At 46.5% G+C, this 27041-nt stretch overlaps 1 protein-coding gene across 2 annotated transcripts in view; it reads right to left on the bottom strand.

The window, feature by feature from the left end:
- The window catches only part of PAMR1 (peptidase domain containing associated with muscle regeneration 1), a 54230-nt gene extending 31028 nt beyond the window's left edge, over positions 1–23202 (bottom strand). The window contains exons 1-5 of one of the 2 annotated variants that reach the window (XM_035328305.1): positions 22934–23202; positions 12225–12401; positions 11380–11508; positions 6451–6565; positions 1612–1829 (exon numbers count right to left, since the gene is read on the bottom strand). In XM_035328305.1, the coding sequence (XP_035184196.1) occupies positions 1612–1829; positions 6451–6565; positions 11380–11508; positions 12225–12401; positions 22934–23006 (712 nt within the window). In that variant the 5' untranslated portion in view covers positions 23007–23202. The remainder of the gene's footprint in view (positions 1–1611; positions 1830–6450; positions 6566–11379; positions 11509–12224; positions 12402–22933) is intronic. The other variant, XM_035328306.1, reaches the window with a different exon arrangement.
- Positions 23203–27041: the final 3839 nt, after the last annotated feature.

Genomic DNA, 27041 nt, shown 5'->3' with positions numbered 1-27041 from the left:
GCTTTCGATCTTGTGCTGCCCTTGCTTTCAATTCTACAGTGCCCCATGCACGCCGTATTCTTCCCCTAAACCGTCCTGCTGGCCAGGTTAATGCTTCACATAAAGAGGCACTGGGAGTGTTTTAAAAGCCTTTCACTCCAGCTACACATTAGGCCAGAACAGCCTCATAATAAAGCCTACAATGAGACCTCCTCACAAACTCTAAGAAGCCCTTTGCAACATGCTCTGTGCGGATTACCACACTTGCAACCACCCAGCCTCAGAATAATTACCACTAAAAATGGGGCGGAAATAAAGTGCTCAACAGTATTCGAATACCAAGTGTTCCCTGCTGGGCAGAGAAAACAGAATCAATTCAGCTTGCGCCATATGGAAAATGTTAGTTTCCTGAGTGTAGGCAGCCCTTATGCAACATAGCCCACACCACATCCATTTGTTCGGTATCACCTCTTCTGCTGTAAGCCCAGGCAAACTACCAATAGCTAACTGCTACTGCTACGTTACTAACGGGTACCGAAGGTAAAAGCTGAAGAACAGGGCAGGCTAAGAAAGGGCACAGGCACCGCATGCAGCGGTACGCACATTTCAGATTGCTAGTCACAACCCTGATCATTGGCAACTGCTGACCCACAGTAGGTTTGTATATTTATACAGGAGTTATACAAACCAACTAAACTTTCTGAGAGATGTACCCTGGACAACCTCATGAAATGTGGGTCATTGGGGTATGTGGGAGGTAAGTTATACTGAGTCATAGACCCTGCAGGGATTATCTGTGGCAAAGCAGCATGCTCTGATTAGCTTTCTGTGCCAGGAGTACTGTAGACAGATCTGGCCAAAATTCCCTACATAGCTAAACAAGGAAGGTCCAGGAAGAGCATACATACTGCAAAACCAGGAGCCAGCTACACTTTCTATGTTTTTTTGCAGCCAGAAAAAAAAAAAAAAAAAAAAAAAAAAAAAAAAAAGGAAAGCAATGTGGGGGACTCAAGCACTGACTACTAACAAAAACACTGGAATTCTGGAGCCCTACTTCTGTCATTCATAACACTGAGTTCATCACAGAATGCGAACTGCCTCTATTTTTTTCTTCAGGAAAGAATCTGTCCTTTGTACACACTTTTTTTTTAAAAAAAAAAAAAACCTCTAATGGTACAATACATGAGACAATACAAGAGGCATGTCAGGGCATTGTCACTTAACTAATTATGAGGCTTTGCATCAGGTTTCTGCTAACTGAGTCAGTGGCTCTGCTCATGCACACAGCATTGAGCAATTCCACAACTGCAAAGATATACATGCCCCTTCCTCTATTTCCTTCTGTGCTCTTAGTTCTCATATTCACACAGAAAAGTCTCACAACACAGCAGCCTTTCTGTGCTTGCCAATGTGCTTGCTCTTCACACAGGTAGAGGGAATTTAGTCTTTGTTAGAAGAACCTCACGTTCACATGTTATCTGATGGCTTTTGAGCCTTCCCTGCACTGACTTTGTTTAAGTTGCTGTTGGCAACACAGCATGAAAGTTTTTAATGAAGCAAAACAGGGAGAGAGATTAGTGAAATTGAATTAATGAGAATGAGCGGAATGTTCCACGTTTGGGACTATTTTACCTGTAATTTCTTCAAAGACAGCATGAAATCCATCAAAGTTCTTGGATCCATCAGACTGGAAAAGGACATGGAGAGAAGACCCAGTGCTTCGGATGGGAGGAGGCCTCTCATTTCCACAGAATTTCTTAATTATTCGGCTGTCCAAATTGTCCCCATCACGGACCTCCACATAATCATACTGGCACATGTAATCAAACTCCAGGCTCAGCATGGAAAACCTTGGGGAATAAGGACGTGCATTCAGACCTCATACTCCGACCTGTGCACCCTGGTTCTGTTTTATTTAGAAGCTTAGTTATGTTAGTGCCCCCAGCTCTCTGAATCAACAAGTCCCAAACACATGAAGACCCCCTCGCTTCATCGCAATTTTTGCAGCGTGATCCTTGGAAGCCAGCTCAGCTCTACAGAGTTGCTCCATGAGAATGTTAAGTAGCACAACAGTGAAGCCTAAACTGAAGTCATACAGTCTGATCGCTTGCATCAGGGCCCTAACCACATCACAATGTTAAAGCTTTCATCTATGGTCAGATGCAGTAGGGGGTATATTTCTTTCATGGCTGTTTGCTAAAGATTTTTCTGTTTGCCCTAAATAAAGTCCTAAGTACTGAAAGTAACAGTATCAAAGACCAAGGATCAAAAGCTATTTACATTGTTGTGTTCAAAAGCCAGCAATTCGGGGTACAATGAAAGCTCAGAGACGTGACAGAAGGAGAAACAGACAGAGAAAGGGAATCTGAAACAGTACAGCACGTTGCGCATTAGAAAGTAAAATGGTAGTAAATCCCCAATGCCTGGCACTTGCCCTTCTTTTAAGGGCAGAAATAAGGGACAGCAGTTAGTGCAGAAGGGAAATATTTAAAGCTTTTTCCCACAATGTCTGTCTTTCCTAGCTTTGATCCAGCCACTGCGCAAGGCTCTTGTTCATTAACAGCGATGTTATATGCTGCTATTTGAGTTCAGTGGGGCACCGAGCCAAAGCATGCCACCAGAATATGAATGAGAAGCAGAGTGAGAAACACCAAGGGCCTCTGGAGAATAAGCAATGGCTAGGGGTGCTCGGCCCAGCCCTGGTACAGCGGATAAGAACGAGAAGATCTGGGCTGGGAGAAGGCCATGCTACTGTTTAGTTGCACATTTTATAAAAGGAACTCCCAAAGCATTCAATCTTCCTGAGAATTCCTAACTCCGTAGATTATGTGTACTTAGGATCAGGCTATATCTCCCACGTTGCCTATTCCAGTGTGGGCCTAGTGATTGGGAAAGACTGTATTTTCACACCAAGGAGACGAGCCAAATTTTGGATCTGCTGCCACATCTCACAGTCTGAAGAGGCAAAAGAGTACAGGAGTCTATTTCCTGCTCTTCTCTTCTGGGGACTCAGGCCATAAGGAAGCCCCCGTGGTCCGTGCAATGACCTTTCTTTGCCAACTCATCAACTGACCTAAGAGGCCTCTTCACTCAGCCACCTTTGTTCAGATCATGTGGTTGGTTTTAGAGCATCAGGAATGCTCTACATAAAGAGAAACAAATGAGCAGTTTTAGGAAGCTACAACATTATCTGGCGGAATTTAGAAAAAGAGAAAAAAATGTTATCTGCTTTTAATATACATGAGAGATTAATTCCACTTAGGTTTGCATAAAATACATGAGTTGGGAAGACTGAATTCTAATTCTGTCAGGTTTGCCAAAGACATCCTCACAGGCATCAGGTTACACACTACATCTTCAAAATATTCTTTAACCTGCAGGTCAAATACCAGGGAGCTACCCTTATGGAAGTTATAAAGCAATGCAAATTAACCTGTTCATCCTTGTCACACTTATCAGGCTACAGTTTATTCTGACTCAGTCTTAAAGATATTTACTGGTTCTCTGAACTGTTACATTTCTGACTAAAATTAAGTATGTGTGTAAGAATACCAGAAATGTTTCTGGGATGCCCGCCATGTAATGAGGGAAAGAACTGGGATAATACCATTAACTCTCTGCGTAGTACTATTTACAGATGCAGAGGCAAACTCTGTCTAGCAATGCATTCCTGAATGAGTATGAGGAGACATTACACAGAGTGAAGGCACAGAATGCAAGATTTGTATACAGAACACTGTTTTTAATCATTTTCTCTGCTTTAAAAATGATGAAAACGGAGTGGAATATATGAAAGGCATAGGGGGTTCTGATTTGCATTTTATTTAGCTTAGCACAGAAGCAGACACACTGTACTGATGACATTGAATCCCTTGACTAAGACTCAGAATCAGCAGGTCAAAAAACCTGCCATTCAAAACCTCTTCGCTATGGACTAGTTGACGGGACTCTAATTTAGAGACCACAACATCTATTGCTGTTTAAATCAGTTATAGTCTGTGTAATGAACCTCACTTCCCTCACCTGTGAAACTGTGACTATATACTAATTCTCTTATGTATTACGAAACTAAGTATTTAAATTTAATGCTACTGGTCACAAGCAACAAAAGGGAATGAAAAGTACTGTCTTGATTTCATTGCTGTCTGTGGTGGGAATACATTCACCGATCCCTTTGAGGAAAGCTTCCAGCCAAAGGAAAAGATTTAAAACTACGTCTCTGCTGAGGCGTTAAAGAAAATGATTGAAAGTTGTGAGCTACTTCTGCTGTGGTGTGACATCCCTGACGTGGCTCGGGCTGAGGGAGCCTACACATCACAACCTAAAGAAAAACAAGGCTGGAAAAAAAAAAAAAAAAAGAAAAAAAAAAAAAAAAGAAAAGAGAAAACAAACTACCACTGCAATCTGGGCATCATTCATCAAAACAGCACTGCTTAGCCAACCCCCAAAGGACAGAGTGGCACAGCTTGAGGCAAGAGAAAATTTATTGGTGCTCCTGAGAGTCTCACTCTTCCTGCCCTGTGTAAGTGGAGACAAACCACTTTGTTCCCCCTTTGTATCACACTGTCCCCATCCCTCACCCTCGCAAGCCAGAGTGGCAACAGACAGAATTTGTGGGGAATGCACAGAGCGAAGGAAGAAAGGAGTTCTTTTGTTAGCAGTGATGCTGATTCAGCACAACACTGGCTGTGTGCTACAGCTCTAAGCAGAGTTAGTACTCAGAGGGAATCTGTTTTTACAGAAATGCAGTGAAGGCAAAGGTTCGGCAGGGATGGCAGACCAGGAGGAAGATTCTGCAGGTCTGCTTGATTGTACCTGCACTTCTGTATAGGTATGGCCTAAAGGAGAAATTTCTTGCTAAATGTACCAATTTTCCACAGTACCCATCTGCTGAAGTACCCCAATGGCCACTTTGAGGTAGCCCACCTTTAAAACCTTATTCAGAACACATGCCAGGGCTTCATTAAATGAGGCAGATAGAGGTCCTTCTGCTCTCTTTGGCCTAGAGGTTCCCTCCTATGCCATGCAGGGTTGCAGGATTAAGTGTCCTTTGTTAAAATAGCCTTTATTTCTTTTCTAGTACCTTGCACCTCATGTCGTTGGCTATCATCTCTTTACGCTAATGATGGGCACATTCACATGTGGTGTGCATGCATGGGATCCGTTTCTACTCTCACACCTGTTCCCATAAAAGTGAAGACAGGGTGACACCTGTAGCTGCTGAAGAACTTTTTTAGCCTTAAATTTTACAAAGTCTTGTTCATAAGTGTAAAAAATACTGGATTATCAGCTCACCGAGCCTGTGCTGTACAAACCATACACCTAGCCAACAATGTCTTTCAAAAACAGGGTAGGTACAGCTCATACCCACTGAGACCGAAACAAAGCTGTGTCACAAGAATGCCAAACTATTCCTTACAGCATTGCTTCCCTGTGTCTCCCATGTGCCACATAATTCTCCAGTCAAGAGGCTCCAACACTAACCAGGCAATAATTACAGCTGCTCATAACTACACAATAGGCTTGCATTTGCAAGTCTAAAAAAAAGGGGGGGGGGGTTAGTGTGGGAATGCCACGAGCTCTTCTATTCAATTCATTTCTGTTCCTCTTATTAAATATTAAGTCTTGTTAAATATATAGGAAGAAATATGTCTGTGTGTCTAGCATAGTTCCTTTGCCTGGGCTCGAAAGCTGGTGAAATATTGATGTGGAGGCTTCAGCTACTGTTTTTATTATATTAACTCGTGGGTTTTGAATGCGATCCCCTGCCAAGCTTCCTGCTGTGTGTGTGTGAGTTCCCTGCCATGCACATACAAACACAGTATTAATTACCACAGCTAGGGGCTCTCCTGCTCTAGGCAAGATACCTGATCAAGAACTGTGAGTTTGAGTCATCAGGGGCAGGTAACAGGGCCAAGCATACACAGGTCAGAGAAGCAATGACTTGCGGAAGAGTCAGTCACATCTCCAGACATATGAACAGTAAGATGAATAACCAAGGCTGGTAAAATGAGTGAAAGAATATTAAGAGAGAGAAAATGTAGACTAACTGCAAAGCATGTCCCAAAGACAACTCTCTTCTGGCATGAGACATCATATCAAAATGCTCCCATAGCTTTTCTTCACAGAATGTCTTAGGTCAGTCTGGTACATGGTTGAAGAAGTATTGGGTGCGGTGGCATCAAGGTGTTGAAGAGATCTGGAGAGATGCATTGTGCCCAATATCTGAGAAGCTCTCCTTAGCATCCAGCTGTCCTAAAGGGGAACTGAAGGCAGAGCATCGATGATTTACACAGTGGCTGCCCATCGCAAGCTAAACTAGGGGAAAGCTGAAGGTGCCAGATGCAAAGTGGGGGTGGTGTCTTCACTGTCCCAGAGCTCTCAGCTGCTGACACTTGCTGACTCTTTGGTTATTCGTGCACCCCAATGTCTACGTGAAATCAGATCTGGCTGAAAGTCATCATGGCCTACCTTAATTCAATGTTAAATCCAGCTTGAACATGAATAGTCCATTCACATCGTGCATTCAGTGGGTAACCCTCCAGCAAAATCTGACCTCTAGAAGCCCGAAGAACCTGCCCGCACCCTGGGGAGCAAAAGAAGAAAAAAATCTGTCTGAGAAACCTTCAAAATGCATTTGAAGAAAATACAAGCAGTAACAACATTGGAATGAGAAGACAGTGTGGCTTCGGAAGATACATACAAGGCAGCACAGAAAACAATGGAACAGCCACACAGAGGCTATAAAAAGTTACGATCCTAACAGAAGTCTTGTCTATGTTAAGACTGCCCCAAGAAAAGTTTTACTTTCTTGCTTTTCCCTGCTTTACAAAGCAGCCCATGACACTATTTCTTACTGCTTTTGTCCCACTCAGGTTTAGCCCATCCACCCACCTGGCCAATGCTCCAGCTCACAAAAGTTACGGTAGGTCTTATCTCAAACCAAAGCTGAAGAAGCTTGTGGGATAGTGTCAAAGGTACCTTAAACACTTAAATTAGTTCAAGTGAGTAAAAAATTGAGAGGAGGAGTTGTTGCACCCAAAATCGTTGTTTCAAGTCCTTCCCAAGGAGACTCTTGGAGGAAAAAAAGCTGATGTATTCCTAGAGGAAGTATCCATTTGCCCTCAGGATTCACCACATCATCCTTATGTGTGCCAATGGAGACACAAAACAGCCGTGACCCCTCCACCTCACTGTAGCGTATGTGTAATATACAGCCCTCGCCCCGTTTCTCAGGTTCATTCCTAACCTTTCTCTCCTCCTGTCCTACTCTATCTGTGTCACTCTCAGCTTTACATCATACCATAAAATCTACCTCAGTGCCCAGCATCAACAGAATAAGAAGAAATACTCCAGTCACTTCTGCCCAGTCTGAAAAAAAAATTAGAGGAGAGGGACCTGAATAGGCAGACAAGGTCACACGCAAAGGAAGCAGGATCTTTTCATGGCCATCCTGCAGCTGTCCCTAGGCAGCTGTCCAGAGATAGTTGCCCTAATTCCTCATCGTGGATGCTGAACATTTGTAGTCCAGAGAGTTCTCTCACCTTCTGTAACCTCTCCCTTTCCCCCAGCTATAAAGCATGACTAGCAGTATCTTCCTCTGTGGAAGAAGGAAAGTTGTTTAGCAATTTTTGTAGAGCCTTCTGTGATCTGTAAAGGAAAATGCTAGCAAAATGAACAGTTAAATCATTACACACCAAGCGGAGCTCATTTCTCAGTTTCTCCTTTCCTGACTACATCTTTTCGAATGGAGTCTTGCACATGGCTACATTCTCTAGTAAGCCTTCTGTTGTTTTGCTGGGGAATGAGGCTGTAACTGTAAGCCAGAAATTGCAATCGAGTCTAATAGCATAGCTGAACCAGGGGATCCTGACAGGCTCCACACCACAGGTAACTAGGATAAGCCAAAGGGTCAAAAATGACCCAGCAGGCCTCCGCAGCATGTCTCTCACTTCCCTTTATCTCCTTAGTCCAACATAAAGACCTGTTCCCTGCAATAAATTCTGAAGATGAACCCTACATTTTTAACAAGTAATGCAGGATGAACGTTCCCTACGGGAATGGTGGGTTTTAACACTTGCCCCAGGGCCCTTCTTTCCTTTGGGAAAAGAGGGAGACAGTGACCTGATTTGGTGAAGTAGAAAGCACCGCGGTTCCCATTGATCTTAGTGTCTGGAAATCTGTCCTGCTGCATCTTGTCTATGGGGAGACGTGAAAACTGAGGGTCAATTACTCCTCTTTCTTCTTAAGAAAGACTTGCTTGAATGAAATACCCTTTGTTCATTTACCCTCGGTTACCCTTAATTAAGCAGGACCCAAGGAAAGAGAAATCCTGCTCAGAGGAGTTCCTCACAAGTGTTTCATCCTTCTCTGTGGCTTGCTTAGTTCCTTGTGTAAAAGGCAAGGATTAATGACTGTGCCCAGCAGCCACATTACGATTCAGCAAGTACGGCAGGATCTGCTGTGGTGCACATGATAATGCTCCTTCCCACAGCATGGAACGGGACCTTGTGCTGCTGCTGGCTCCTGCCTCAAAAACAACCTGAGACAAAGCCGCTAGAAATCTTCAGATGGTTTGACAGGGGGCTTGGATCACCTCAAAGAAAGTTTCCCTTTCGTCCCGAAGGGCTTTTGAGTTTCCTGTGCCTTTAACAAAGGAAAGCCAAAGAACTGGTGCAAAGAGATACTTGTGTGCAAGGCATACTAAATGAACTTTTCTGTTTGCAGTGGTACAGCCTGAACCCTCTGAACACAGATGCCAAGGAAGTAGGTTTGGCCAGCGAAGCAGGTGGTCCAGAGGCTAAAGAGGAGCCCATTCAGCGACTGCCTCCAAAAGAACATTCTCAGGTTTGCTACCACCTTCCTCTGCACAAAGCACCTTTGCGATCAGATCTGTGCTGCCGTATCTCCAGCACTTCTAGCAGAGGTTAGGCTGCCTCCCCACACCAACAGCCCAGTTATCTGTTGATCAAAAGGAATCCTTTCTCTTCCTGAAATCTGCAGGAGACCTGGAAAGCTCTCAAGAATAATTTACATCCCAAACACAAATGCTGGCAAATTCTGCCTCATTTACAAAAAAATAATCCACTTTGGCAGGCTGTCAACTTCCTTGTTCCGTTCCTGTTCCTGAAAAAAGGCAGCTTTCAGGGCCACAGTGAGATTTCCTCTAAGGCTCGTTACCGACAGAAAACAAAACAATTCAGGAGACCTCCGAGTTCCTGCCCACAGAGACCCGCGGCCCTGTGAAGGTAGAGGTCCTGAGGAGACCTCCACTGAGAACTTGCTGCCTGCTGTTCCAGTGCTACAGCATCGATGCGGGGCTCCTTCAAAGCTCCGGTGGATGAGCGGAGGAGAATGACAGCAGAAATGCTACCGGTGTTCAGAAACAGGGTGGTACGAGAAGGCAGCCGTCACTTGTCTCACCCTGTTGGTACCTGTTGCTCGTTGCAGACTGGTTACTTCGTGAGACACCGTAATTTTCAGTCTAAATGTACAGGTACCGCCATCACCGGGACCGCCTTCGACAGGGAGGGAGCTGGTGGTAACAGCACTTTTCCCCTCTGCTCTGATGGAGGACTGGGTGCAGGGAAAAGGGCCCAGCAGGAGGGGTTGTCTTCTGTTTCTAGCTTCTGATGTGCCTTGCGGGGGACGACAGACCACCCCAGGCACCCACCCCACTAGGCGATGCCCTCGCCCCCATTAACTCCATTCCCCGGCACGGGGGGGCCGGGCCGGGCTCCTCCGGGGCTCCCCGGCGCCACCCCGCGGCCGCACCTCGCTACCGCAGCGCGGCCGCCTGAGGGGAAATGGCGCCGCGGGCGGGCGGAGCGGGGAGCGGGCTGCACCGTGCCCCGACGGCCGGGCCGGGCCCGGGGAGGGCACAGCCGGCGCCAGGCGGAGCCCTCCCGCTTCGGCCGAGCCCGGAGCGGCCGGAGCCGGGAGAAGGAGCCCGGGGGTCGCCGCTGTGCGCGGCAGCGCCGCCCGCGGCCCGCGAGAGGGAGGCAGAGCACCGCGCTGCCGGGAGGCCGGGGAGCAAGAGCCATACCTCCACACCCCACCTCCCTGAGGCACCCAGAGCCATCCAGACAAGAACACCTTCCCGGCACCCCATGCAGCCCCCAAACGGCCAAGCAGTAGGAGAACCACTCACAGACAAAGCTCTGTGGAATTTCAGTATTGGTGAAGCCTGCTGACGGGTGCAGCGTGAGGTTGTGTCTGCTGTAAAACACGAGCGGGCTGAGCAGGCTGAAATACAGCATAGGCAGCCGATCTACTCAGGCAGACGGGGAAGGATTAGATGAGCTAATGATTCTTTCTTGGCTCTGCTTTTAAGTGCCGAGGGAGCTTTAGAATCGACCCAGAGCAAAAGGGCCTTAAAAGTGCTATTAGAAATCAGACTGTAAATTGCAAGGGACTCAGTTTATCAACTTCTGAAGAACCAAGGCTGAGTTAACCCTGCTGCTGAAACAATGGATTCCCCACATTCTGCTTTTAAAGCAGTTACTTTATTTTGTTTGCTTTCACCTCCTTAATTGTCATGGGCTGTGTTTGATAGGAAGACATTAACTTGTTGCTCTAACATCTGTGGCTAGGAGGAGATAAGCCTGAGGTGTGTAGAACAATGGACAGAACAGAGTAGGAAAAGCAGACGCTGCTTTCATCCCTTTCAGTGAAACACGAACAAAGAGGCAGTCAATAAAAGCTGAGGGAGGGATGGTGAAAGGCTGTAGTTTCACCCGTGGGAAATTGGTAAAGGAAATACATGCCTTAAATGGTCTCCAATTAGCTTGTGGAATTCATTACGAAAAGATAGCACTGGGACCAACAACTTAGCAAAATCCAAGAAGGCAGGGCTTTTGAATCAAAACCTTCAGATAGCACTAGCAGGGCCCGAAAGACCCTGTGTTATCCAGTGCTTCCTCGGAGTGTGTTGGAGCAGTGAGGAGGGAGGGAGCGCTGCGGCTGCTTCTGTAGCCTGGGGGGTTGAAAGAGGACAGAGAAGTTCTGTAACATAGCTGCTGCCCTTGTAAATGTTTGGGCTTTGCTGAAATCCTCCGGGGAATTAGTTATGCTGACATATGTCCGAGAAATGCAGAGAACACAAAATTTCCAGAGTCACAGTAGTTAAAGTTTTAAAATAAAACAAAACAAAACAGAAGTTTAGTAGGGTTGTAAACTCCCATGACTTGGGGCCCGCGCCAATCCCTAGCAGATGAGCCTTGGGAGAGAACTTTTCCCCACTATACATCTACTCAATGCCTGGTTGTGTTTGTCCTCTCCTGCCCGTGCCCTTTGCGAGGGTCATGGTACAGGAACAGCTGCAAAGGCACAGCATGGCTCTGGCTCCATCCCATCACTCCGGGTCCCTGACGTGCCTCTCTGCCCGTGTAGGACACTTACTCATGCAGTCCCCTCCGTACCAGCCAGCTCTGCACTCCGCGCAGTAGATCCCCTTGATGTAAAAGTCGTCGAGTGTCCCTCCCCAGGAGCCGTTACGGCAGGACTTGCAGTTCTCAAAAATGGTGCAGCCTGAAAGGAGAGCCACCGTGTTAGAAGAAAGCCAAGGTGGATTGTCCTGAGGGGAGAGGAGCAGCCACTCGCTGTTTTTCACAATAAATGCCAACAACGTTATTGACTGCTGTGGTGCTGACAGCCTCCCCGCTGTGAACCATACCCAGCCTCCAACTCCAAGCCCTAGGCAGCTCAGACTCTGAGATCTGGAGCCAAACGCTCTGTTTCACTGGCCAAACCTCTAAATCTCATTGCTTCAGCTGTAAATGCCTCTGTTAGGAGTCTAAGCATGTTATGCTGGTGCAGGTTGGGCTCAGCCCAAGAGATTCTGATGTTTTCTGACCTGGCTCTGTCTCCTCCTGCTCTCACCTGTCACCCTACCCTCTCCTTGCTAGTCAGACTTTCCTTTCTCACCTTGGGGATGCAAATCATCCCTGGGCACCTGTGAAACACTCCTGGTGGGCAGCCAGCTGCATCATCACCATTTGGCAGCCGCCAAACCTGCCTGAGAAGCCCTGAGAACAGCTTTTCTGGTAGAAGAGGGTTTTTTGGGCTGCAGTGCTACATTGCCATGTGCACTGCTGCTGCCACCAGAGTGACAGGGAGGTTCCTGAGGAGACCCAGCGCCATCCCCCCATGAGGGATGTCCATGTCCTCGCTGCTCCCCTGCTCAACAGCTGCCCTTACATGCTGGCCACAGGTCTGGTGTGAGCACCGCTTGGTAGTACACGTACCTGGGTGGATTAAGCAGGAGTCGCACTCATTCTCCTCATTCCTGCAGCAGGGAATGGTGTAGCCCACTTTTTCTTTCCGTCCTGGACAGACGCACTCGATTTGGTCATACTCACAGCACTCCCGGCACATGATGTTCCACTCCGCCCCAGGGCAGTTCTCATTGATCACCGTGTACTCTGCAAGCAGGAGTGGAAGGGGGGGACAACAGAAATAATCCACTCTATTATTCAGCGATTTGTCAGATCATGCATGGCGTGAGGTTGCCCCGGGTCTTCAGTGTAGAAAATTGGAAACTCCGTGGTAACCCACATCCCAAATACCAGCTTGGGTGTCTAAGGGACACGCGGGCAGTTCTGCAGGGACAGCCAGAGGAAGCAAACACAGCAGACGTAAGGAATATGGTTACTGAATTCTTTTCTCTGTGGGACCTTCCACATCAGCACTGAGAAAGATAATTATAAAAGAAAAATACAGGGGATGAGGTCATGTGAGAAACTCTTCTTCAGATCTCAGCCTGACTTACAGCCTCGTATACAGCGTACATTATTTAAACTGTGCTGGCATGTTTTGTTCAGCTTGTGAATTTGCTGCTGTCAAAGACGAGGGTGTCCGACAGGAAAGGCCAATTTCACGGCGGGGTTTTAACCAATTTCACTCCCTATTTTCACTCAGAAGTACATAGTGTTATACTCAGCTTTGTTGCCAAAGGAAACAAGATTTTTCATTATTTTTAAAGGTTTGTTTTGTCTGGCATTTCTAATATGATAACATTATTAATGTCCTTTTATTATCTAGCATAACCTTATACATTGGTATTTAAGCTATGCCAGAAGTGCCCTTTTAGGAAAGGGCACTGATACCTCAGGTTGTGACTCCAGACTGCTGCAGTAAGTGCAGACCCCACCTTCCATCGCCAGCATGCTGCCTAAAGTCTACAAATTGAAATCTAATGAGTGCACGCGGCTGTCAGCATGTCTCAGCCAGCTGACAGACCTGACGGCTGCTTTCATGGAGCTTGATGGTAAGAAGTGTGAGAGCAGCCTGGAAAGATGAGACGTGAAGGAAACATAATGAGACTCTTCTTCCCTCTCCCCTCCCCTTTTTTCTTTTTTCTTTTCTTTTTTTTTATTGTGGTTAGGTAACATCCTTTTTTCTTTTGTTTTAAACTCTGAGTGACAGAGCTGCATTGCCATCGCAACCAGCCACACATCTCTGAGGCGCAGCGCTCCCGTCTGTGCCCGTACCTGGCTCCCTTCTCACACCGCTGCTTCTGCTGTCGTCGTGCCTCGTAACCGAATTACCGCATCTGCCAGACAGAGCTCCCTGCCACTGACCCTTGCTGCTCCGTCCCACTTGATTCTCCACGGGCTCGTGAAGCCCGCTTCCTGGAAGCTTCTCTTTTTCCCTAATGATATTTATTTGCTTCATCAAAAAGGGACCACCAACTGTTTCTTCATTTTTTTTTCCCTTTGGCTGGGAAATGAGATTTAGCTCTTTGTGCTCCTCGCAGCTGAACCTTTCCCAGTCCACTGCAGTTCTGGGTTTGGAAACCAGGCTGCTGTTTGTGCTAAAACCTTCCTACTTCCTCCCAACCACCGCCATTCCAAAAAGAAGAGCCACATCTGTCATTCAGTAAAATTCTGCAATTTTTTATTCCAATAATGAATTCTTGCATCAAAATGACCTCAGTGTTCAGCAGTTATATAGCCTTTTGCCTGTAGACCTTGACATGCTTTACAAAGTGCTTTTTCCAGATGGGAAACCGAAGCACAAGAGAGGTGAAGTGACTTTGCTCAAGGTCCCAGAGAAAAACACTAGCAGAGCCAGGAATTAAACCCCTGCCTCCCAATTCCCAGAACAGCAGTCAATCAACTTGGCCAAGTTGGGACTTCTTAACCTATAGCTATTATTCTCTTCTAATGAAGCCATTTATCTATGATCTGTGTCTGATTCAGATTCCAGAGCAAATTGATTACACGTGTCTAATTATCTTATTAGAACTGACACTCAGCTTGATCCATCTCATCATACATGACTGGAAATAGCTGTTTCTGTGGTGTGTAGGGGCAGGTGTCTCGCTCCCTCCTGAAGGAAGAATCCCCAAAGCCTGAGCAATAACTACCCAACACTCAGAAGCTTTTGCAAAGCCTCCTTCAGATTCTTCGGTCTCCCAGCTCAAGCTAGAAATCTAAATTCTCTCAGGATTGCCAATGCTCATTAATGAAATGGCTCCATCCACTTTGGTTGTAGCTCTCTGTTGCTATCTGTAAAACGATCCAAATGTTCACAGGCAGGGTGAACTGTGAAGGCTGACTAAGGCGTCTCCATCCGTGCAGAAATGCCAAGCCTTCGCCAGGTAAGGCTGCAAGTTTTGTAAAAGCTATTTTTTAAGGAAAATTGTGCAAAGACTCGATGTACCCTTTAAATTATGGTAGCATCCCTTTTGTGTTGCACATACATCTCCTGACTGCTGAGCAGAAGGCAAAGGAACACTTTCCCTCTGAAATGCAAGAGGGGGATGCACAGAGCAGCCCGCACGCAACAAACATTTGTTTGGGTTGCTGAGCTCAGCCTGGGCCCCAGGGGGGAAGAATTATCCCCCTCGTGCACTTGGGGAACAGTAACCATGTCCCCACCAGCAGCTCCCTGCAGCCACACTTGGCCATTATTGCCCCAAAAGAGAGGAGACTGAGGCAGGGAGGAGCAGGGGGAGATTTACTGAGTGAAATGCTGGAAACCAGGCCCTGGCCAGCTGCGGCTGCGATAATCACAGGGTACGTTGTGGGCCTAACTCTGATAATCCTCCAGAGCAGGCAGGCCGGTGTGGAGGCAGTGGCTGTGTCTCCCAGTGTCAAACATAGTCCAGAAAGTGGTTTGACCTGATTTTGGAAGAAGCAGGAAGAAGCTGCTAGACAACCCCTTCAAAATATTTAGCTGAAATCAACAAACAAGTCTCAGAACAGGCAAATAAGCAGCAGATTAATTGACGGGATTTTAATGATGGAAGAAAAGCCCATTAAATCCAGGAACAGACAGCACATGTGGAAGCAGCTCAAGACCATGGAAACTGAGCAAGAAGTAGTTGTGTGGGGAAGGCAGGCGAACAGCTGGGGGAAGGTGCTGGGGGAATGCCCTCTGGGCTTGGCAGCCTGGCAGGACAGGGTGCCACGTTTCTCCTGTTGCTTCGAGTCCAGCCTGGGGGAAAAGTGCAAAGACAAGCACAGCGGCGATATGTGACCTAGCTGGTAATTCTCATAGGTTTCCAGGTTTGGATGGGTACGCGTTCATTCTTTTTGCTGACATCTGCACCTAGTGAGACTGCCTCGCCCCCGCAGCACAGGGGCACACTTCAGATCCCACCGCTTTCAGCCACTGATTCTGCGAGACAGCAGTGGGAGGGGATGTTCCCCAGCAGCGCCCACGTTTCTGTGGGCTCTAAATGGCCTTTCTGTTGTCAGCATCAGCCCGAGGGCTGTTCCAGAGAAGGCAATTCATCACAGTCACACCGCCACCTCCCCTGCTCTCAAATATTAAGCTGGGTATTTGGAGGAGCCAAAGACTCCTCTCCCTGGGGAGCCCTCCCCACTAACAGGCAGGCCCTGAGCTTCCTCCATGAAAACCTGTGCGCGGATGATGAGCCACAGCGAGGAGAAGGTGCCGCAGGAGTGTCTCGAGGGAGCTGACTCCTGCTCTTGTCGTGGCTGAGCCTGCGCTGGGAGCTGAGCTGCTGAAAGCAGATGAAGAGCAGTCACAGAGGAGCCAGCACAGAATGAAGTGCACAGCCGATCTGCTGGATGGTTTAACGCTTACTGACACCCCTGTGCAGACAGGGCCTTCATTCTCCACAGATTCTCAAGACTGCAAAGGCAAAGTGTTCAGCCTTTGCTCTTGATTTTGATTCAGCTCTATGTTTACCTTTGTACAAGTGGTGCTTATCTGCCTGCCTCTGTACCATATACCCACAGGAGCCAGGGAGGGAGTGGAAGAAGGTTACTCTGGTGCTCTAGTACCTTTAAGGGGAAATACAGTTTTAATCCGCTGGACTACCAAGCTTCTGCTGTCACGCACTCCATTCACAAAGTTGCAAAAAATTAAGCTGTGACTTAACTTGCCTGGTGCATCCACTTCCCTCACTTGCTCTGGCCCAGAGTTCTCTTACTTGCTTCTCATTCCTGCTTCACCTTTTCAAGAGGTGCTAATGTCCTCAGCCAAGATGTGCCTAGGCTAGGCAGCCTGGTGTGCAGAAGAGGAGCTTGAACAGTTGGCAGTGTTGTCATCTCCCTCACACAAATGGGTCTGTTACTCCTATTGCCCTCATGGTCAGGGCACATGTGTGACTCAGCCATCTCTGTCCTGGCCAAACCTCAAATACTATCCTTTTCCAAACTGCAGGACCTCAGAAAATGAGGTGATAAAACCCCCCAAGATAAAATATTTTATTAGTACTTGGGAAGGATGGTGATGGAGGTTTAACAGAAATATGGTATGAAATTGAATAGAAATGCAACCTTCCAAAAGGGCAGTTTTTACCTTGCCATTCAGAAAAGCCAGGAGTCTCCTTGAAAGATAAGCAAAGTGTCCATTAGTGCTCACCCTGAAGACTGGAGATATGTTACTCATTCTTATGCCAGTGAATTCAAAGAGGATGCCCAAGTAAGAAAAAATAGCTGTAAGGATAAGGCCATCTTAAAGCACTAGTTGTATTCAGTACAAGGTCTGTTGGAAAGGATAGTGATGAGTCCTATGGGATATGCAATGAGCCCAGCCAGATCTCTCATCTGAGGGAATAGCGGAGACCTATGAGGGATGGAAAAAGTCTGATCATCAAAGAAAGCTATGTCTTAGAGCTCAGGGATAAAGGGAGGACTGCCAAAAGCCAAGCTGAGTTTGACCTTGCGAAGGAAATTAGAATAATAGTAAAAGGTTCTTCAGTCATAATAAGAAAATAAGGAAAGAAGAAAAGTGATTCTTGTGGGATGCGGATGCAGATGAAATGTAAGATGGTGGTGGACAGTGTGGTGTTATTAGCTTTCATCTTTAGGGAGTCTACATTAATGGGTTTGAGGGCATGGAAACAATTAAGGTGTGATCCACATATTAGTGAACCTCTAACCAACTGCAGTTTGCAGCTTGGGATATTCAAGTAAACCAGCTTCAGTTTTGGTTTATCTTACAAGGTCAGGCTAAAAACTTTGGTGATTCACAGATTCACAAGCACATTGTTGCCTCAAGGGTGGGTCAGACAGTTCATCACTCTAAAACTTCAATCTTAGCACACTTTTCTTGTCATGGTGAATTTGCCTGTCATAGATACCTTACTAAATAGAAAGGGGATTTCTGTTCCAAAGGGCTTGGAGCTAGGAAAATTATATGGCTAGGATCTAAGATGAATTAAAGCAAGCCCAATTACAGCAATTAACTTAGATGTCTTCTACTTCTTTGGAAGAATGGCTTGTTTAGGCTGTAGTCATTTTAAGCTGATATAAATCCATGCTGCTGCTGCAATGGGACATCTCCCTCCATTGTGTCCCTGACTTCCCATTCCCACTCCCTATCTTTGTGCTGGCATTAGCTGCTACACAGAGGGATCAGAGTACTGATCCAACAGAAAGCCAGTTTGCAGTCTCCATTTTCTCCCTGGAAAAAAAAATAAAAAAGAAAAAAGCCTAAATATTCACCACAGTCCTACAAGAGAGGGAGAACCTCAGGATCTTGTTGTATATATGTATTTATCAGAACATGGAAGAAAGTGTTTTATAAGGACATCCATACCTTGAGCTGAACTGATGGAACTTCCTATCCTACATATCCATTGTGTTACATAGAAAAGATGAGTTTTCCTCCCATGCCACAGTTTATCTATCAGCACATTGGCGTAACAATACTTATGCTCAAAGAAACATCATTTCAAATTGCTTTGAAAAGTGCCATACAAATTAAAAGTGTATTGTAAATAAGAGCAGTTACAAACATATACATCTCTAAAATTAGAGTCCATAGAAGATGACTGTTTCAAAGTGTTTATTCAAACAGCTCATGTTCCACAAATGAGAATATGTCCCCTTTTATTTGATTGCCTTTTATTTTTTTCAGCAGGATGCTCAATAACAATTACTGCCTCTGCAGAAGAAGCGAGCAACTGAGTTTGAAGGAGCAATTTCTTAAGGCTCTTATTAGGAAATGTTCAGCCATTTAATAATTCTGAAATGAAGGTTTCTCATTTAAAGAGAGAATAGATCTGACAGAGGTGAAATCTAGTAAAAGCTAACACATTTTCTTTCTCTTCATGTCTGTCTCATTTTCATGATTGTTTTATCCTGCTCCTTATTCAAGTCTACTCTCATTGCATCACTGTGCAAGCTGGTTCCTATGCCGTAGGTGTTATTTGTGTGGACATTAACAACATGAAGAGCTTTGAGCAGACAGAAGATCTAGAATTTCTCAACTGGAAATGAGAAACATGTTAGATCCACTTAGTAAGGCCAAGAGGAACAGACCTCAGAAGGGAAGAGAGTTGTTCCCTTATGAAGTTTTAACTGGGGCACTTGGAGAACAGTTTAACCCCAAACCCTTAATTACAATGGAAAGTGCGGTTCCTAACCTTTTTATCCCTCAGATAACCCGTTGTGCAAATGATGCCTGTTTTCCCAATAGGTTAAGAAGATGAAAGGCAATAATGCTATCTCTAAAGAAGCTTGCGTCCCTTTGGAAATTATGTGCCTATTATTCTTTTTAGCAGATGGGCTAATTAAAAGAGGAGCTAAAATACATCCCTGTTTTAGTTTTACTCAGTGTGCTTCATTTATGGATTGCAGACCGTTGATGAATGATCAGACTGCTTCTCCCAGTGAGCCAGTTTGCATCCTTTCCTAACTAGTAGTGTGTGCTTTTACACAGCCATGAATGTGAGGGGAAAAAATGAAAGATTTTCTCATTAAAAATTAAAAAAAAAAAAAAAATAAATTTTAAAAAGCTAGCATGTGAACACATGGTGAGGTCTACTATACTAAGCTGACCTGGTCCATTACTAAACATGTAGCTATAAAATTCAGAAATAAATATTTCTGTTGATCGTAATAGGACATAGGTTTGCTTCAGCATGCTTCTACAGTAGTGCCTTTTTTTACACTGGTAAGCTTCCACTCTTGACTGGGCTGTGATAAACAAATCATAAACTCACAACACCTCTGCTCCAAGAAGAATTGTTACTTCAATAAAAAGTCATTTTTGAGGTCTCCATCAGGTCCTTGACATGAGTTCCCATATGACTTCCAACGTTTCTACCTCACTCCACACTGCTTTGTTTTGCTTTGTCCATAAGAAAAATCAAGTATCTCAGCGCAGTGCAACTGAAAGGAAAGCCAGGTAAAAGTTGTGCCTCCTCTTTGTGGTGTATAGGAGTTGCCCGTCTAAAAGCTGCAGCAGTGGGTTAACGATTAAAGAGCATTAAGTGAAAATAGGAGCATCCATTCGGTCTTTCTGTACTATAAAACCCTGATGGTCCCAGTACCCCTCAGCCAACGCCACCTCAGTTGCGATGCCCACCGGCTGTTCATGTTCTACCCATTTTCCTTCCAGCAAACCTGCCCGCCCTGCAGCCCCTTCTCGCCTGCCCTACCCCTGCTGAGGAGAAGCCCGGCAGGTAGGCCTCAGGCAGGGTGCTTGTTCTTATTAGAAACTTCCCGCTTCGCTTCTTCCTACATTTCGGCAGCCCTTTCTTCCGGACAGTGAGCTGCAACACGCAAAATAGAGCTCTACTCCATACACTCCAAGTAGCAGCTCTGCTCCTTTCCCCTTTTTCTTGTACAAAGCCCTTCTAATCCCTGCCTTCCCTCTGGGGACAGGCCAGTTGGCCCACAGGCCCGGAGCTTTGCAGCAGGCGCACATGCCCCCGCCACATCTCAGATGCTGTTCCAGTTTAAACCTCGCACTCCTCAGCACGCGTCTTCCCCCTGCCCTCAAAACACCACAGCTTCCTCTTTCTGTATCTTTTTGTCATGGCTGGATTTAAATTACAGGCCATCATCTATGCCACACGCTGGGATGTTTTTAGCATCTAGAGCAACCTGCAGAAGTCTGCCCTAAACCTCCCCATCCTTCACTTTCTCCTCTGTAATTATGAGACGGCATTTTTGATCTCATTATTGGCACCGTGGCATTGCGTGTTCATCCAAGAAGGGCTGTGACAGGGTTGTAAAACAGCCAGGATAAGGCTAAAACTGAGTTTGCTATGTTACCCATCAGGCCTTGATTTGCTTCTGGGATAGAGAAGCTTATTCTGGCCAGGAAAATTACACTAATGTGATTGGGAAGAGATTTTGTTTTTCCTGTGCTGCAAGACAAGGGACAGGAGCGGGTGTGAACGCGGCACTTTTGAGATAAGTGGCAGCATGCACAAGGTTGGAAAGCCCAGCCTTTATTAACGGGGCTGGGGAACAAAGCCAGACTGCTGCAATATGGGAGAATATTTGGGAATCCGTAGAAAAGAAACAGCTGTAATGTTTAAATTCATGAGCACATAACATGGTGACGTGCTTGTGTTAAACATGGAGAAGTGGTGGTGGTCCTGCCTTGAGTGTTTGCTTGCTGTAGCAGTGTCAGACCTGGACCAGGTTGGCAGTTAATGTTGCCTGGATAGAAACAGCCCACACAGACAGCAGCAAAATCCCTGAGCCTCCACCTCAAGCTGTACGCTGCTGCCCTGGGGCTGTAGTTCAGCCCTAGCCAAGGACCGCAGGGTGCCCCCGAGCTGCCGGCCCTATGCCCCTGCGGTGGGGAGGGCGACAAGCCAAACCACGGGGCACTGCAGGGCTTAACGGGACTCCTGGGAGCCCCTTGAGGTGGCCACGGGGTTGAGCATGAGTAACCCCAGCTTGCCTCCCAAACAAAAAGCGAGTCTCTCCCCCTTTGTCCACGCTAGGAACCTAAACGTGTGAACTGAAGTAACCCATTTGCTAAGATTGAATGCATCTGGATGCATCTGAGTGCATCTGGGCTCCACTTCTTTAGACAGAGGACGAAGGGGGAAGGGAGGAGAGACTGTGGAGGGTTGAGATAGGCAAGAGCACACACAAACACACATATATTTTTAAGGAAATATGAGTCACTTGCACTTCAAGTTTATTCCAAAAATCAACTCCCAGACCTCCCCTGACTCCTGCCCCCAACTCCAGAGGCAGGCCCTGTGCAACTGGGTGTGATAAATAGGGATAAAAATTGGATACATCTGTGGGGAGGAGGCAAAATGCTATTTTCCAACCTGCCCTGACATGCTCAGGCCACCGCACTTTTGAATCCTTCCCCTGGCTCCAAGCACCCCTCCCACCGCTGCGTGCAGGGTGAGTGCTGACGCCGGTGACGCTTCTGGAGACAGGGCACAGAGGCACAGTGAGGATGGAGAGGGCAGGGGGCTGGCTGTCCTCGATGTGGGACCCCCAGGCCCTTCAGTCACTGTCCCCAGTGCATGAGGAGCTGGTGTTGGGGAGAACGGGTGGGCAATAAGCCCCTCCACAGCACCCTGCTGCTGGCCAGCCACTGCCCATGCCTAGGAGTGCTCTGGCACATGGCAGAGGGACAGGCTGCTGTGGGGACAAAAAGAGGGTGCACATGGGACAGTGAGACCATGCTTTGTGCTGGTGCCCCTGGGGAGAGGCTTTGACAGGAGGTCAGTCTCCCTGTTGCCTGCACCCTGGGCCCCTAGCACCAGCAGGGGAGGACACCACAGAGGCAGACCCTCTGCCTCAGCCCCCAGCGAGGTGGGCTCTGTAGCCTCGTCCTTGACACTGATTATTTATAGCCATCGCGATCGGGTTGCCTGCATACCTGTCACCTCCCCTGGTATGATGCATCCCCTCGCGGTGCTTACCTGGCAGTTAGTGTTGCCACAACCCAGCGGCTCGAAGGGCGGGCGATTCGGGGACACCGCACCTCCCAGTGCTCAGGGCAGCGGCTCCTGAGGAGGCAGCCTGCGGGATGCTGACAGCCATCTGCAGCTTCAGCTGCTTCCAGGTGTAAGCAGCCCACGGTCGTGGCCACAACAACAGCAAATCTGCACTCATCAGTAAATGCCTTTCGCTTAACCTTATCAAGAAGAAACTAAACATGCTGGTTCAGCAGAATCTGGAGCGAGGCTTGGCTATAAAAAAGATCATTCTGCTTTAACGAGGCTTCCCCTTCGAAAGAATAATATTGGCAGAACTAAAGCCCAGATCGGAAACAATGTGTGGCTTTTGTTTTCTTTTTTTCCTTCACTTTTTTCCTCCCTTGCCTTCATTCTTGGTGTTGGGGCTGGAGAGGAAAGTCTCTATCTTGCCAAACTAAACAAATTACGCTTTACAATTCGGAGACTTAAATGCCTCTTTTTATCATCGTTTCCTTAGCACTGAGTGTTGAGAAAATAAAGCAGTAGTAAGTGAAATGATTGCATACCCTTTTCTTGATGGCCATTGGCAAACAAATCCAGCCAGTTGTTTCTCTTTAAGGCTATTAACTTTGCCTGGAAATCATCCCTGGGCAGACCTCCCCCCCACACATGCTGTGTGCTGGCGAGAAAGGAATAAATAAAGCAGAGCCCCTTCTTTCTATTATTACCATCCCTGCAGATCTCTTCACTGCCCATGACAGCCCGTGAGCTCAAACCCCTCTGACCACACTGAAGGAAAGGGACTGATCTGGCCGTGCCGGGAACGCAGACGCTGACTTACGGTACCTCTCGGCAAGCAGGAGATGAGCAGGAGCTGGAGGAGGGTGAGTCCTACGTGTGTCCAGAGGGCTCGCTCCATGCTGGCCAGGCCGGTGCAGCGGTGTGACTGCTCAGCAAGGGAAAGCAGGCAAACAGCTTTTACTGGGACCTCACCAGCTCCAGGCTGCGAGGGATCTCGGATTTCAGACCTCGGCTCGCTCCCATCCTCACCAGAGGGGAACTACCTTCAAGAGACTTCTCAGGCGTCCAGAAGCACGACGTCACCCCAAACCTCTCCAACTGCTGCCTTAACCCTTTCTGGACTCTGGCAGGCGATCCCTTTTGTGACGGGTTTGTTGTCTCGCACTGCTCTGCTCTGAGATAGCGATTTGCATCTCGGAAAGAAAGATACAGTAAAGGGGGGAGAAACAGCAGTACAAATTTCTATTAATGAGTCATCCCTGTTGCTGCAGTGAGTTGAAGTTACAGATGTCTCCAGAAGGAGGCACTTGGTACGTGCTCCCTCTGGGTGTGCAGGGCCGATGTGTCCCCAGGGTGCTGCCCTCGCCGCAGGGCTGGGCGCGGGGTGGGTGCAGAGAGGGATTCCTGGCCCACAGTCCCGTGACCGGACAGCCCGGCTAAGTGACAAGTGCCATTTTACAACGCGCTTAAAATAGATGTACTTTTTTATGGCAGGCCAGATGAATGAATGGGGCTCACTAAGTGTTCACTCCACAGTGGATGAAAACCGCAAAACACAAAAGGAGTCACTTGGAATACATGCTCTTGAACTAGTCAGAAGCTTTTTACGGACTCCGTTTCTGCCAGAAAATGCAACTTTGGCAAAATTGAAATGTTTTGTCGGAACATGTTGATATTGAGGAAATGTTCAATCCAAACAAAGGAGGCCATTGCGTTTGGATTTTATCTTTGCATCATGTTTTGGTTTGCCTTTTCTATTAGTACATGCTACTGATTTTACCTGTCTTCAGCTCATATTTAGTAGCCGAATACTTTATTTTTCCTAATACTCTTCCTGCAAAATGTATCAATACCATCCAAGGGAAACATTTCATGGTTCTACACATGATTTCCTCAATTTCATTTCTGTAGTGAACTTCCAAAATGTAGATCATTTTCAAAATGTGAAGGGTAAAAATTGGCATTTTCTGCAGAGTAGAAACCCAAGTATCTCAAAGGCTTTAACAAATACCTACGGCTGTTTGTAAAGCTCTTAGGCATGTTGAGCAACCTCAAAAATTTGCAAGCAGTAGCCAATGGAAACCTTGAGTAATTTACTGCAGTGGAAAATCCATTACGCCTTCAGGTGGTCTTTCATGGGATGAATTCCTTTATCCAGACATCTCTCTAGGTTATCCTTGTCTAACAACCTATAGACTTTTAACTGTGAACAGTCTTTGTAGTATCTGTACACCTTCTGTATAAAACAATACCAATTTGTTCATCACTGTCTTTTTTCTTAAATCTCTTAACACAGATGCAAACATACCCAGTGAGATTGCTGATGTAGGAAGACATGAGACAGATGCCAAGAGTTTGACGATTACAGCACACAGCCCTAATCAGAACATAGTATTTAAAGTTCATTTTGAACTTAGCTGCCATTTAATTTTCTGCGTGGCAGTGGAACTGATGCTAACTGCAAATTTCCTTCAGGGCACAGCCACTTGCTTTGGTGTGGGGGCGTCCACAGGCTGCAGTATGGATATCTACCTGTTCCACAGCCTGCTGGGGAATCTCCCCTCTGCCATGGAGTGTGCCCAGGTGGCCAACAAGGCCAACACCATCATGGTTGTATCAGGAATAGTGTAGCCAGCAGGACCAGGGAGGTGATCGTTCCCCTGCTTTGGTGAGGCCGCACCTCGAGTACTGGGTTCAGTTTTGGGCCCTTCAGTACAAGAAGGACATCAAGGCCCTGGAACATGTTCAGAGAAAGGGTACGAAGCTGGTGAAGGGCCTGGAACACAAGTCCTGTGAGGACCAGCTGAGGGAACTGGGGTTGTTTAGTCTGGAGGAGGCTCAGGGGAGACCTTGGTGCTCTCTACAGCTACCTGAAAGGAAGGTGTGGGGAGCTGGGGGCCAGCCTCTTCTCACAGGTAACCAGTGATAGGACTAGAGGGAATGGCCTCAAGTTGCACTGGGGGAGGTTCAGGTAGGAAATTGGGAGACATTTCTTCTCAGAAAGAGTGGATAGGCATTGAAATGGATTGCCCAGGGAAGTGGTGGCGTCACCATCCCTGGGGGTGTTCAGACTGGCTGGAACAGACTGGAACTGACTGGAACTGGCAGGAACTGACTGGAACTGGCTGGAACAGGCTGGAACTGACCAGAACTGAGAGGAACCAGCTGGAACTGACTGGAACTGGCTGGAACTGGCTGGAACTGGTTGGAACTGGTCCTATCTAGCACAAGACAGCCTTGGCTGCTCCTCACAGAAACCGCCCTGCAGCCCCTGCTACCAACACCTTGCTGTGGACAACCAGGACAGTCATTTAGTTTCCACACAGGACTATTTGTCATAGTAGTTCCTGTTCCCCACCTCCATAGTCAGCTCTTGTAAAAGGTGACGAAGATGAGGGTGACAAGTGGAGAACTCTCTGTGGCCATGGTGATCATTGCAGTGACAGTCCACAGCAAGCTGAAAACAAAGTTATGACAAGCTGACTAAAGCTTTCCCCTGTATTTTCCTTTTTTTTTTTTTCTTCATTATCCCACCCAGACAACTGGAGCTACTGTTTAAGAAAAAAAATAAATTCCCCCAAAACCGATGAAAACAGAGAGCCCCTACCTCTTCACAAAGAAACATTAATTTTAATGTATATGGAATCATAAATAGTTAATTTCATACCCTGTTATTTCTAATAAAGAATGAAATTATTTAACCTAGTAAATCCTTTTAAGACTGAAAGTTGACTTATAAATACCTGAGGTTTAGCTGAAACTGAGGAGGAGTCCCACGAGGACACAGACCCAAATCTGTCCTTGATGTGTGAAGTCAGGGGAAATCCCAGAGCATTGAAGAAGGCTGAACACAGGGAACCAAAGAGTTAAGAACAAGCATAGAGGACCTAATACATAGGTTTTTCATAGAGGCCAGAACCATTGGGGGAAAAATAGCCACAAGGGCCACAAGTATTTGTTTATTTGAGCCAGTTGCTGTGGCAAAACATTCAATATGGTGGAAAAGGAGTAGCTGAGGTTGTGCCTCTGTCCCATGTAAGGAGCAGCTCTGCAGGGACACCTTCAGTTTTAAGATGGAAAAGAGGTCTTTCTATTTTATGGAGGACTGGGCTAAGGAAGGGTAAAGCTGACTGATTTTTGATATCTCTTATTTTTCTTATCTCTGAGGGAAGTTAATTATGGTCCTCAGGGAATATAATTGCACTCAGTGTTACTCTAGAGTGATTCATTTAGCCTTTTGCAAAATCAAGTTGCATTGGTGGATACACTGCATGTGTAGAGAATGGCTTGTCATCAGAAAAGTGAATTCAAACATGATCCCATAGATTTTACATGATCAAGTAGATTTATCCTGTTTACACTGGTTGTTTGGTGAGATGTAACTTTAGCTCTGGGCAACTTACACAGTGCTCCTGAATGCACTTATTGCATTCCTATTAAGATGCAGAGACCAAACCAGGCAGATCACACCAGCCAAATATTTCAGGCTTTATGTAATTCTCCATGAAAGAAAGCTAAAAGCTCTTAGCCATGTGTCTGTGCTGCCGAGGAATCTCACTCTAGCATTTGGCTGCAGTGTTTGTATCTGCCCTATTGCTGAACATACTTAAGTACAAGTTTGAAAATTACATTCCCTGACACTGAATTGTAAAACAGATATGCAAAAATGGATAGAGTTAATGTATCTTCTAGTCGTTATAAACTACCTAGCAACCCACTTCAACCTAGAGTAAAACAAGTGCTTTGATAATTAATAGTTAGCCACTAGATTAATAGTTTATGAGTAATTAATACCACTAACTTCTAATAATCCACCATGAAAAACATGAGACATGAAAACATTGTGTGGTTCAGTCTGTAAGAAGAGCAAGAATGCCACCATCTTATAGGGGAGAAAAATTGAGGAGCTGAGGTTCCTATCTTGTAGCAGTGC

Source organism: Oxyura jamaicensis, chromosome 5 (genome assembly GCF_011077185.1).
Source record: "Oxyura jamaicensis isolate SHBP4307 breed ruddy duck chromosome 5, BPBGC_Ojam_1.0, whole genome shotgun sequence".
NCBI lineage: Eukaryota > Metazoa > Chordata > Aves > Anseriformes > Anatidae > Oxyura > Oxyura jamaicensis.
The sequence above is the reverse complement of the archived record's forward strand: the minus strand, read 5'-3'. Positions and strand labels throughout refer to the sequence as shown.